Source organism: Phyllostomus discolor, chromosome 13 (assembly GCF_004126475.2).
Source record: "Phyllostomus discolor isolate MPI-MPIP mPhyDis1 chromosome 13, mPhyDis1.pri.v3, whole genome shotgun sequence".
In the NCBI taxonomy this organism is placed as follows: domain Eukaryota; kingdom Metazoa; phylum Chordata; class Mammalia; order Chiroptera; family Phyllostomidae; genus Phyllostomus; species Phyllostomus discolor.
Genome location: NC_040915.2, coordinates 38,640,604 through 38,653,055, shown reverse-complemented (window position 1 = coordinate 38,653,055; position 12,452 = coordinate 38,640,604). Strand labels below are relative to the sequence as shown.

General features: G+C 57.6%; 1 protein-coding gene across 2 annotated transcripts in view; it reads right to left on the bottom strand.

The window, feature by feature from the left end:
* The window catches only part of RNF216 (ring finger protein 216), a 104,626-nt gene that overhangs the window by 7,314 nt on the left and 84,860 nt on the right, over nt 1–12,452 (bottom strand). For both annotated transcript variants that reach the window (XM_028527268.2, XM_028527270.2), the window contains exon 15: nt 6,960–7,182. In XM_028527268.2, the coding sequence (XP_028383069.1) occupies nt 6,960–7,182 (223 nt within the window). The remainder of the gene's footprint in view (nt 1–6,959; nt 7,183–12,452) is intronic.

Here is a 12,452-nt window from a genome sequence, read left to right as displayed (position 1 = left end):
GCAGGCTGGGCGCCATCCCCCCCCAGTCCTGGTGAAAGGCCGCTGAGGTTCACCCCCCACCCCGACCCAGCACAACTCTCCCTGGCCTTTGAGACCCCCAGTAGGTCTCAACGAGTCCTCTCCTCTGCCCTCTTCCCGGCCCCTCCCGACCTCAGGGAAACTTCCCAGCAGATCTGCAGAGCGTGCACGTGAGCAGCGCTAGGTTGAGGTGGGAGGTGTGGTCACTGGAGAGTGACCACGATGTCCCAGGAGGGGTGGGTCTCAAAAGACTGAGTGTAACAAAACGCCAGGTGCAGTGGCAGTGAGCCATCCGTGTCACTCTGGGAAGGCTGGGGAACCGCAGCGGGCACACGTGCAGCCCCCCCCCCCGGGGGGAGCCAGGGCACAGGACAAAGGGTCACAGCAGAATGGGCGCGCCGTCTCCCCCCGCCCGGCAGAGCTAGACGAGGCTGTCAGTGAGGAGCGGAGCAGGCGCATCTTAGCAGGCTGGGCTGTACTTCCTCCCTCCCTCCCCCCCGAATCCCTGCGCTCAGCAGGACGTGGACAGTGCTGGCTGACTCTGGCCGCTCCACGCTTCCTGGGGAGGGGGGCGGGGGATACGGTGGGGGCGGGGGATACGGCGGGGGCGGGGGGCCAGGCAGGAGTAGATGGCAGGGCCCGGCCTCACCAAACACGGTCTCAGCATGCACATGCTGGCAGGAAGTGAGGTAGAACTCACCAGAGGTTCTATTAATAATAATAATAAAAAAAACCCCGCCACAAACCCCAACCCCTCGTCTCTCAATAAGGAAGCCCGCAGCTCTCCCAGGGCAGCAAGGTCTAGGCTGGGGAACAAAAGGGCAGAGAAAACGAGCCCTGGCTGGTAGGGCTCAGTGGACTGAGGGCCAGCCAGCCAAGCAAAAGCCAAGTGTTGTGGGTTCGATTCCCAGTCAGGGCACAGGCCTGGGTTGCCAGCCAGGCCCCCAGTGGGGGCGCACGAGAGGCAACCACACAGTGATGTTTCTTTCCCTCTCTCCCTCCCCCCCCCAAAAATAAAGTAAAACCAACACACACACACACACACACACGCCAGTGGTCTACAGGGAGAAAGCACGCGTCCCCCCCTCGCGTACTGACGACGATGGCCAGGCGCACGCTGAGGGCGCCCGGGACGGGACGTCCAGCCTCCCGTGACCACGGAGAAGGGAGGGGTGGCCTTTCTTCTTCCTGTAACTTCTCCTCCCCTCGAAAAGGTGACTGGGAATGAATGGCAAGTCAACTGCCGCCTCCCTCCTGCAGCACTGGGGGTGGGGCGGGGTGGGATCCAGGTCATGTGTGGCCGCAGCTGTTGTTAATAAACTCGCAATGATTTCATAAAAGGCTTCCAAAGAGCTGAGGATTTAGTTTCAAATTGTTCCCAGATCGGCTGCAGATCGCGGACCCACACCAGCCCCTAACCCCGGCTCCAGCTGTCCCCCTGCAACAGGAAATTGCGGGGAGGAGGGGGGAGCACAGCCCCGAGGGGCACATGCTGTGCAGCTGGGGTCTGGGCCCTGTGCTGGGAGCCGGGGCGGAGCGAAGGCCCGGAGGCCCTGGGCCGACTCCTGCGGCCATCTCCTCGGGGCGCAGAGGCCCAGCACCCAGCACCCAGCACCTCTGCATCTAGAACTCCCCCACAGGGGCCTGGAGGCGGCCTGGAGTGTGGCCGTGTTTTGGCTCCTCTCCGGGCCAAGCGCTCAATCTGGGGCCTGCTGGCATTTGTGAAGACAACACCCAGCCACGTGCCGCGTGTACCGGACTGAGCCACGCCGCTGTCCTCCTTGGTCAAACCCTCCCCCAGCAGGGACACGCGCGTCTGAAGCTGCCGGACCGCTCTGTACCGTCTGCAGCCTGCTCAGTGGGGAAGAGTCCCTCGAGGGTCCCGCCCCCGAGGAGGCCGCTGGGTTCACTGGGCTCAGGGCCCCGGGGGCACCTGTGGTGAGGGGGCACCCGTGAGAGAGCACCTGTGCCTGGGAGCCCTCACTCCAGGGCGTGAGGACTTCGGAGAGGAAGGACCCCACTTCTGGTCCAAGACCCGGGCTCGCATCCGGGTTTTACCAAGAGACCTGAGTGTCATTTTCCCCATCTGCACAACAGGAAACCGGTCCGCCCCCAGGTTGTAAAGGAAACAATGGTATTTAAACAGTGACTAGAAATAAAATGTTGCGGCCAATTGTGGAAGCTGGGGGAGGGGTAACACGGGGGCTCGCTGCACTATGTGTATTTCTTTTGTAGAAAATAAATTCAGAAAGTTGAGGAAGAGAGTGCTGAAGCCACAAATTAGTTACCGGCCCGATGCCTGGGCTCTCCCCTTGGGTGGGGTTCCAGCTTTCCTCACCAGTCCCCAGGCAGCACCCCACCCCCGCCCGCCCGCCCGCCATCAGGGACACCCGCACACAGCCTGGCCCGGGGGGGGGGGGGGGCTGGCGCTGCTGAGGGGAGGCGGCAGGCCAGGGGCTCGACCTGGGCTGGAAACCCACGCTCCTGCTCGTGGACCGCCACCCCCAGCGGGCTCCCCCACCGCTGCGACGGGACGGCGCGCCGGCTTCAGAGCGCGGTCGCAGGACGACACGCACGGACGCCGGGGGCTGGCTGTCCACCCCCACCCGCTGCAGGCCTGGGAAAAATAACCAGGTCCCCTCACCGAGAGCCAGGGTATACACAACGGGACCAGACTGTAAGGAGCACGCTTCATCAAACTCTCGCGTCAAAGAAACAAAGTTGCAGAGAACAACTCGGGGCAGCCCTGGCAGCTGAAGCCCAAGGTCCGCAGGCAGGACTCTGTTCCTGGGGAAGGAGCCCAGGCTGCCAGCGGCTGCTCCGACACAGACTCGAAGGGCTAGGGGAGAGGTGCGAGCCCCCGCTCCCGTGGACACGTGGGCGAGAGAGCAGCCGCAGACCTGGCTCCAGGCACGCCCGGGAGAGCCCGACCCCCGCCGCGAAATACCGTGTTCACTTGTGTGTGGAGATTGGCTTTGCCTCCTGACCTCTAAACCAGAAGACCGCGGTCTGCTGCGACCGTGTTTGCTTCCCTGCTTTCCTCTTTCTCAAGTGACATCTTGTTTGTACAAGCCACTTGGTTGAATGTTTTGGTGTAGTTTTGATAACTAACAGGGAAAGAGAGTTACCGGTCACCGAAGACCAGACCTCAATTTCCCCCCAAACCACGCAGGGTCGACCCCCCGCTGACCAGGTGGGGATTCTTGCCGGCCCCGCCGGTTCCTGGGGCGAACAGGCGCTGCCGACAGGGCACGCTTTGTCTCCGGGCTTCTGAATGGCCGTGTGTTCTCAGGGGCCCCAGCAGATGCCGGGCTGGAATTCAATCGGCCTCCTGGTGAGAATCAAGGAAACGGGGCTGATCCCAGTTGTGATGGGAGCGGGGCACAGGGACCAGAACCTCCGGCTGTGGCGGCCACCAGAGGAAATCGCAGGGGGATGTGCTCGCCCGGTCTTCCTTTCCAGCTTCATTCTGAGCAAAGCCAGAGCCTTCCTCAGGGTAGAAGACAGTTCCACCAGAAAACAAGGGGGCAATCTCCTGCCGAGGCACCCAACACGGTAACAGAACGTGGGAACCCTTTATAACCGAGCCCGCGAGTGGGAGGAAGAGGCGGCGGCAGGAGAGGCACCGAGAGCGGGGGGGGGGGGGGGGGGGAGAGGGAGACGGACAGCGCCCAGCACAGGCCGGCCCGAGGCCGCCTCCCTCACGCGGCAGCCCCCACTCTGCTCTGTTTCCAGAGACACGACGGGCGGCGGGAGGAACACTGCTCAGAAGCTGCAACTGCAGGGGAGGGGTCCTATGGCTCCCCAAGTTCCTGGAGATGCTCGGCCCCCTCTGCTAGCCGCCCCCCCCCCCCCCCCCCCCGCTAGCCGGGTGGCCGGAGGAGCGAGCCGGCAGGGGCCACTCCACCGGGGAAGGCCTGTCACAAAAGGCTGCTGGGTCACCTTGCCCAGCACCCCCACCTCAACCAGCAGCGGGTGACCCCTCTTTGCTGAGCCTCCCTCCCTTTCACAGTTCTCCCTGGCGATGTGGGGGTGGAGGCGGCGGCGCGGGGAGGCTTAGTGAGGCCTTACGTAACCGCAGAGCCGCGGGAGAAAAGCAGTTCTTGGGGCCTCAGCCCCATGTTCTAACCAGCGAGGAGGCTGTCCCCGAGAGGCAGACAGACACCTGGTTCCAGAGGATTCGTACTTTCCAAAACCGGCGGCTCTGACGGTTAGGGTCTGGCCGCCAGGCTGGTCTGCTGTGCCTTCCCAGGGACCACCTGCGACCCCCACACCCTCTGGTCAGGCACCCTGAGACGTCCTGCACCGGGTGAAGACCAGTGGCCACCGAGACTTTTCTTTGGCTTATAAAGAACTGGCTTAGACTGTGTTTTAAAGATAGCCCGGGAGTTTTACTAAGGACCAATAAAAATCGGGAGATTTCACATTAAAATAGATTCCCAGCCCCTCTGGACAATCTGAAGCCATAGGAACTGAGCGCAATCTCATCCGGCAACAATTGGAGTGTGGGGGGCTGAGTTGCAGCCCAAGATGGGGCCCACAGTCTCTCCTGCCGCCGCAGTCCCCACCATGCCCTCCTGTCTCCCGGACCCGGCCTACTTCATGGTCACCAGTCACTTCTGTTACTACTGGCCCCTGGGGTCACTTAGGTCTGTGACCCCGGCTGCACGCTGTTTATATTTTATCCATGTCCCCACCCCCCCATTTGTAAACACAGATTCGTAGCACTGCTTTTTGGAGCTGCATGCTGTACTCGTGTGAGCACCCCACCCCGGACTGCCCGCCACTGTGCTCATCCACCAGGAAGACACAAGCCTCTGTCGTGCAGAAGCCGTTTTGGGACTTTCTGATACTCCCAGACAAAACGACCCTCATCAACGTAGGAATGTTGACTGACTTCTCACCGAGTCACATCACTCCTCACATCTTCACACCACCCGTCTGTGTGTTACAACCACTTTCGCCTGCCTCTCCATCCACACGGCAGCCAGAGAGACCCTGAAGACTCACGGCAGGCCCAGCCGCTCTCCGGCGTGGGCCAGCCACAGCAGCGCCCACCGCACCCGGGGAGTTGGGGGGGGGCCCCGCAGCTGGCTCCCGCCCGCCCCTTACTCTCCTACTCTCCTCCCCTCGTGAACCGCCTGCGAGCCAAACTGGCCCCCTTCTGGTCCCCAAACAGGCCGTCTGTTTCACTCCCTTGGCCTGCCTTGCCGCTGCCCCCGATCGCTCTAGGTCGGCCTCCTCCGGCAGCCCCCATCGCATGCCCTGCCCGTCACTCTCCTCACCCCCACATGCGGGCACCGACTGCACGACGGACGGACTCGGGGTCAGACTGTGAACCTCCTGAGAATGGGGCTTTCTGTCATACTGGCCCTGGCAACACTAAATAGTTAAGAATGAAGGAACAAACCAATCACTTCTCCAGTGAATTGAAATGGTACTTTTTTCACACAGTAAGTTCTTATGATGGGTCTGTTTCTGGTCTCTATTTTGTTCCTAGTGAGGCTATTGAGGGAGGAAGAGAGGGAGGGGAGTATCAGTGTGTGGTTGCCTCTCTACTGGGGCCTGGCCTGCAAACCAGGCATGTGCCCTAGACTGGGAATCGAACCGGCGACCTTTTGGTTCTCAGGCTGGCACTCAACCACACCAGCCAGGGCTATATTTCACTATTAAATACATTTTAACAATGCCCTGACTGGTGTGACTCAGTTGGGCACTGCCCTACAAGTGAAAGGTCGCTGGTCTGATTCCTGGTCAGGGCGCACACCTGGGTTGTGGGCCCGATCCCCAGCTCGGGCATGTGCAAGAGGCAACCAATCGATGTCTCTCTCTCACACATTGATGTTTCTCTCCATCTCTTTCTCCTCCCCTTCCCTTCTCTCTAAAAAGAATAAAATCTTTAAAAACATGCTAATAGACAGTTTCGAAGTATGGGCTTTAAAAATATAATATTATGTACAGCACCCTTATAATGCTATTTTTAAAAGCTCAAATTAAGAGTGGATACGATTTTTATTCAGTATCTTTTTAAAAAAGATTTTATTTATTTTTAGAGAGAAGGGAAAGGAGGGAGAAAAACATGGATCAGTTGTCTCTTGCATGCCCCCATCTGGAGACTTGACCCACAACCCAGGCGTATGTCCTGACCAGGAATCAAACCAGTGACCTTTTGGTTTGCAGGACGATGCCTGGCCCACTGAGTACACAAGCCAGGGCTATCCTATGTCTTTTTACCACTTAAAGCTATTACACGCTGAATTATATTAAGAGGTCTTAATATTGAACCACACTTGCATTTCCGGATGCAAGGATGCATCCAGAAGTAATCTCACTTAGCCATGGTTTCTATTTGCTGGCACTTTATTCAGAGAATTTAAAACCTAAAGTAATAAGTAGGGTAAGTTTATAGTTTTCTTTTTTGGGGTTTTCTCTCACATTTTGGTATCAGAACTATGCAGGTTTTATGCAAATATATGTAAAACTTTCCTTACTTACCTGTGTTCGGAAATATTTCAGATGGCATAAACCCTTTTCATTCCCTAAGGCAAGGGCCGCAGCCGTCATACAGGCCCACGGCCTGCTGGGAACCAGCCGCACAGCAGGAGGCGAGCGGCAGGGGAGCGAAGTTTCGCCGGCATCACGGCCCGAGCCCCTCCCCTCCCCTCCCTTCCCCCACGAACCGTCTCCCACGGGACTGGCCCTGGTGCCCAGAGGCTGGGGACCACTGCCCTGAAAGACTGCAAGTTCATACACTGGGCACGTTGCTTCTGAGGAGTAGCTTTTTGATGACTTTCAGAGTATTTTTTCCTGTGGTTACTGGTGTGTGTATTTCCTATCTTCTCACGGGTCACAATGTGTTCTGTATGCGTAACCCCTCACTTCACTGCATCACCTTATTGATACCCCCCCCCCCAGCCACAGGCAGCCGCGCACCCCCTTACCGTGGGGTCGGTCCAGAGAGAACAGCGCGAACACTCCTGGCAGGGGGCCCCTGGAGAGCGGGGGTGCTGGCAGAAGTGGTCATACCCACTGATGGACACGCGGCAGAGGTAGCACATCTGGGCCCCGCAGCGGCAGGACATGCGGTTGCAGCCCTCGGACTTGATGAGGCCGGTCCCGCACTTGTGGCACTTCCGGATGCGCGCGGCCGTCATCTTCTCCTCTCTGCAAAGAGACGGCGTGACTGCAGAGAGCAGGGGCGCGCACCGGCGAGGGCCCTTCCGGGGGGGTGGGGGTGTGCGGAGTGAGGGGCGCCTCCGTCCTGGAGTCTGAGCACCGGGTTCCACTTACCACTTGTTGGCTTGGGGTAGGTTCCTCAACTGACAGAGACTCAGACTCCTCATTTGTAAACTGGGAAACCCCAATTTTTAGGACTACAGGTAAAATAATAAAAAGTACCCTGGGATAGTACATGGCACGCAGCACTTAGAAAATGACTCTTCCCTTTGTCAGAGGAGTCTCTGTAGGCTTCAATGGAGGGAGATAACTGAAGGTCTTCCAAAACAATGCGTTCGTGTATAAACATCAGGACAGTGGAGAGCCGGTGTGCCTCTGTCTCAGTTGTATTAGCACCTTGAGTGTTTGAACACTTGGCAAGGGGGCGGGGCCCGGCTGGGGACGCCCCACAGCCCGTGGAACCCCACTTCCCCAGACTCCTGGCAGGGAGGAGGCGGACACACACGGTCCGACGGGAAGCCTGCCGGGACACAGCCTGTCCCCAGAACGCGTGAACTGGTGCGGGAGGACAGACGGGGCGGGGGGGGGGGGGGGGCCCCCCCGCGCGACATGGCAGGTCTTGGCTCCACCCACGCCGAGAGCCGGCGCTGGCAAGCTAAGCTGCATCCATGGTAACTGGATGCTCTTTGTGACACGTGTGCCTCGGCCTGTGACTGTTCACGTGCCTTCAGCTACGCGCACTCAGGTCCCTGGAGGCAGAGAGCAGAGGAGGTGCCGGTGCACCCCGCTGGCACGAGGAGGTGTGGTCTTGACAGGGGGGTGTCAAGAGGTGTGCCTGCTGAGACCAGGGACGAGCGCCAAGGACCAAAAGGGCAGACAGCCCTGAAGCTGGGACTAGTTGCATGGTCCGAGCAGCCGTGCCGGTACCGGGGGGGGGGGGGGGGGGGGGGGATGAGGTCTGCCCTGCAGAGGCCCTCCTAGGGCCGAGGAACGGCGGCGTGCCTCCCACTGCGCCCAGCTCTCCTGCTCAGTGAGGGCAGCCCTGCGAGTCGGGGGCAGGCAGGTGTTTTGGACTACTCGTATTTAGAAGGCTGTTGTGGCAGCTCGGGCCAGCATGCTCCCCAGAAGCCAGACCGTTCTTTATAGAGAAATGCATTAGGAAATGGGCTGCTATTCACTTGGGTCTAATTTGTGAATGACCCAAAATGAAGGCAGGCAGAACTCGGGCTTGAAAAGAATTTAAACCCAGTGCAAGTTACCGAAGAACAAACGGGTTCTAAGTTTTGCTGAACAGGAAACACTGTCAAGCAGACGAAGTAAATGAAGTGAATTTATACTCTCGACCAAGTCACAGAATACACATGTTCAGGGTTTCAGCCACTCAGCAACTGTGAACACACCTGTCAAGGCTCCATGTTAAGGCTCACAAGGTTCTAATGAAAAAGTTTCCAATTTTCTTATAATTTTTTTTTAATTTGAGTGAGAGTGAGACAGAGAGAGAGAGAGAGAGACTGATTTGTTGTTCCACTTATTTATGCCTTCACTGGTTGACTGCCGTATTTGTCCTGACCGGGGACTGAACCCACAACCTCGGCAATACTCCGGGCCACGGAGCTACCTGGCCGGGGCACAGCTGCAGTGTCCTCCAGCACAGACTTTCCGTGTACCAGCTCCCCCGAGCCTGCGGTGCGGCCTTCGGCCAGCGCGCCTTGGTTGCCCGGGGCAGCCTGTAGGCTGCAGTGTGGGAGAGAAGAGGCTGAAAAGAACCCAGGTTACACAGTCCTTCCTGAGGGACTGGGGAGAGGGTGCGTCTGCTTGCTCTGCCCCACCACACGGTCAGCTGCCAGTGTGAAATAGTAACGGGTGTGGTAAAGGAGGAAGGGCACTCCAAAGGGATGAGGTCCCTTTACAGAGGTCGCACGCAACTCAACGTTGCTGTAATGTTCAAACGGCTATTCAGTACTGCGTGAAGACCCATCCAAGTCCTTTGCTTTTGCGAACCACAGTACCAGGTGAGGCCAGAATGGCTTTCTACCCAAAAAGGATTGCTCTTACGGGATGTACTGACCGCCTACCCAGCAACATAACAATACCAGCTGAACCAGGGAGAAATCTTTAGGGAGGAGGTGATTTGGCAACTAGTTGCTGAGTTGGGCAGGAAAGAGCCCCACAGGATGTGTCCCTGTCTGAAACAGGAAGAGACGGCTGAGCGGCAGCTGTGTCTGCTGACCTCGTGTTCGGACAGGAAGACTCGTTAGCCTCTTCCACATAAACCGAGAGAGACCCTGCGACTCCATGATTACTCATCTCACCGCTTTTCCAGTGTGCTGGGTGCTGTGCTCATTGGTCGTGGCACATACTATTCAAAATCTTAAATGGAAAGCTTTCCTTTGTGGATTTGTGCACATATGTATTTTTTTATTGTGCTAAAACTCACATAACATATACTGTTTTACCCATTTTTAAAGTACACAATTCAGGAGCATTTAGTATACTGGCAAAGCTGTGCAACCATCACCGCTATGTTCCAGAACATCACCAATGTTCCAGAACATTCCCATCACCTGAAAAGGAAATTCTGTATCTATCAGGCAGTAACTCCCCAGCCCCCTTTCCCTGCAACAGCTAATCTACTTTCTGTTTCTGGTGGGCCCGTCTGCTCTGTGCACAGGCAAATGTCCACGTGCCTGTGGACATGTCACATCAATGGAATCAGTTAAGATGTGGCCTTTTGCGGCTGGCTGCTCTCACTTGGTGGGTTTCCAATGTCACCTGCGTGGCAGCACGTATCATCCCCTCGTTACAGCCAAGCAGCGTTTCGCTCACGGACACACGGTGCTCTGCTGACAACCCGCAGTGGGCGGACACCGGGGCTGCCTCTCCCTCCGGGCTGTGAGGAGTGGCGCTGCTGTGAGCATCCTGGACGGGTTTTTGATGGAACACCTGACTCATCTCACACCATTTAGTATGCTGTGTTTTATGATTCAGCCACGATAAACTGCTTATAATAACTTCCCGTGTGTACCCTGTTGTTCTTACTTTCGACACTTGGCATCTGGCAGGGCTCCTCGGCTCTCTGATCCATGGGGTGGGCGCTGCGTGGCAGGGAGAGGAAGTGGAAGCCCACAGAGCCCCCACCCTACACGAAGGAATACCAGGCTCCTGCGTGACCAGGCACCGCAGAGGTGGCACCTGAGACTGATGCTACCACCAGGACTTCAAGGCTGCAGGGCCATCGATGGCCATCGCATTTCCTTTTACGCCTCTGGCCTGAACAGAGAATGGGTCCCGGACCTGGTGCGTCTCCGGAAGCCTGATTAGGTGCCGACTGTAATTGCAGCTGCGGTTCCAGATGTCACTTCTCACCACAGCAAGTAAACAGAGCCTCTGGCAACCGGGATATGGCTACCGAGCTGCGAAACGCTTTTATCCTCCGTCCAATAAGCAGAGAACACCGGGAGCAGTTGGCAAGGACCTTGAGCATCTGTTGTCCAACAAGACAACACACTGGTCACCAGAGGACATGCAGATAGAACCTGGTGAACAGGTAGGGGCAGGTACTCCAGGACACACGGATACGGTGTGTGCATGCCAGGTGGTGGGCAGGCAGTCTCTTGAAAACACAGAGATCTGTGGTCTCTATGACGCTCTGGGGACCTGGAGGTCAGATGTGCATTATTCGGCCACTGCTTCCAAAGCTAAGCACACGTTGCTGTATCCTGTATCCCTTACCATGAAGAAAGCAGTCAGCACTTGGGAGGCCTTTTCTGGATTTTGGGATCAACACACACTGTGTTTAGATGTGCTGCTCTGATCCGTTTACTGCTGATACACAAGGCTGCCAGGTTCAAGTAGGGCCCAGGCCAAGAACAACCTCCTGGTGGCTGTCGGACTCAGGGGTGCTCCAAGGGCGAGGCAGACCAAGACCCCGAACGCAGCCAGCAGCAGGGACTGACAGGGACCCGGAGTAGGGGCTCTGCTTCAAAGAGCAATTGGCTCCTCTTCTGAGAAACACTTCCTGGCCCACGCCTGGGCCCTGAGGCAGCCCAGGTGCCTGGCCCTGGGGCGTCGAGAACCAGCGTGGGGCCGGGCATCACTGCATCAGCAGCTCCACGGGGAATACACGTGACCAGGCCCCAGTGCAGGAACTCATCTGCTCACATGCTGGCACCACGTTGGTAAATCAGGGCCTTCTGCCGATGGAAGTCTTGTGGGCCTTCCATTTATGTCAAGGGGATCCACCCCGTGTGCCAAAAAACATTCTGGGCGCTGTCATCTTCACAACAACACTACAAGCTGGTACGATTATGCTCTGCACTTTACAGATGAGGAAACCGAGGCACAGAAAAATTAATAAATTTGTTCAAGGTCCGTAACTACAGCTATCTACAGTGAGCACTTAGTACAGGTGTCCTGACTACACGAATAAGACACCCTTCTCAGGGGCAGACCAAAGGCCCCAAAACAGCAACGACAGAAATCCCCCCCCCCCCCCCCCAACCAGAAAGGACTTGCCTGCAGCGACAGGAACAGCGTCTCTGGGAGCTGACCGTCAGTCAGCGGAAAAACAGTCTGAAGGAGACACAGAGAGTGTTTCCGGCAACAGCACGACTGCTGAGGTCAGTGTGCCGCCTGACCTGGTGACGACTGTGAAGCAAGAGCCATCTCTGATGCTCTGGCCCTGACGAGGCCACGCCCACGCTGCCGGGTGGGCGGGCCGGCGGCCACCCTGCCTGGGAAGGCTGGCTGACAGATCGGGAAGCCCAGGCTGGAGGGGCAGCGCCGCACCTTTTAGTGGGAGTGGCACGTGACTCTAAGTAGCTTGATGTATTGGTTTTCCACTGTGGCCACAACCTTAATTTCATCTGCAAAGTCCCTCTGCCACGTAAGGTAAAAAAGTCACAGGCGGTGGGGCCAGGCAGGGACACCTCTGGAGGTCCCTCTTCTGCCCACCAGTCTGTCCTGTCCTCCAAAGAGTCACATCCATCCCCCCCCACACCAGTCGCCTCGTCCCAAAGACCTTATCCATCACAGCACCAGGTTCGAGTCCCAAATCTCATCTCAGTCCCCTCATCTCGACAGTCCCAAATCTCATCGTCTAAACTGGGTGCAGGTGCGACTCGGATGCGACCCGCTCGGACACACTTCTCCGTCTGTGGGCCTGGGAAACTAAAGAAACACGTCATCTGCTCCTGAAACACAGTGAGGGGACAGGCACGGAGGGACGGTCAGAGACATTCTGGTTCCAAACGGGAGAA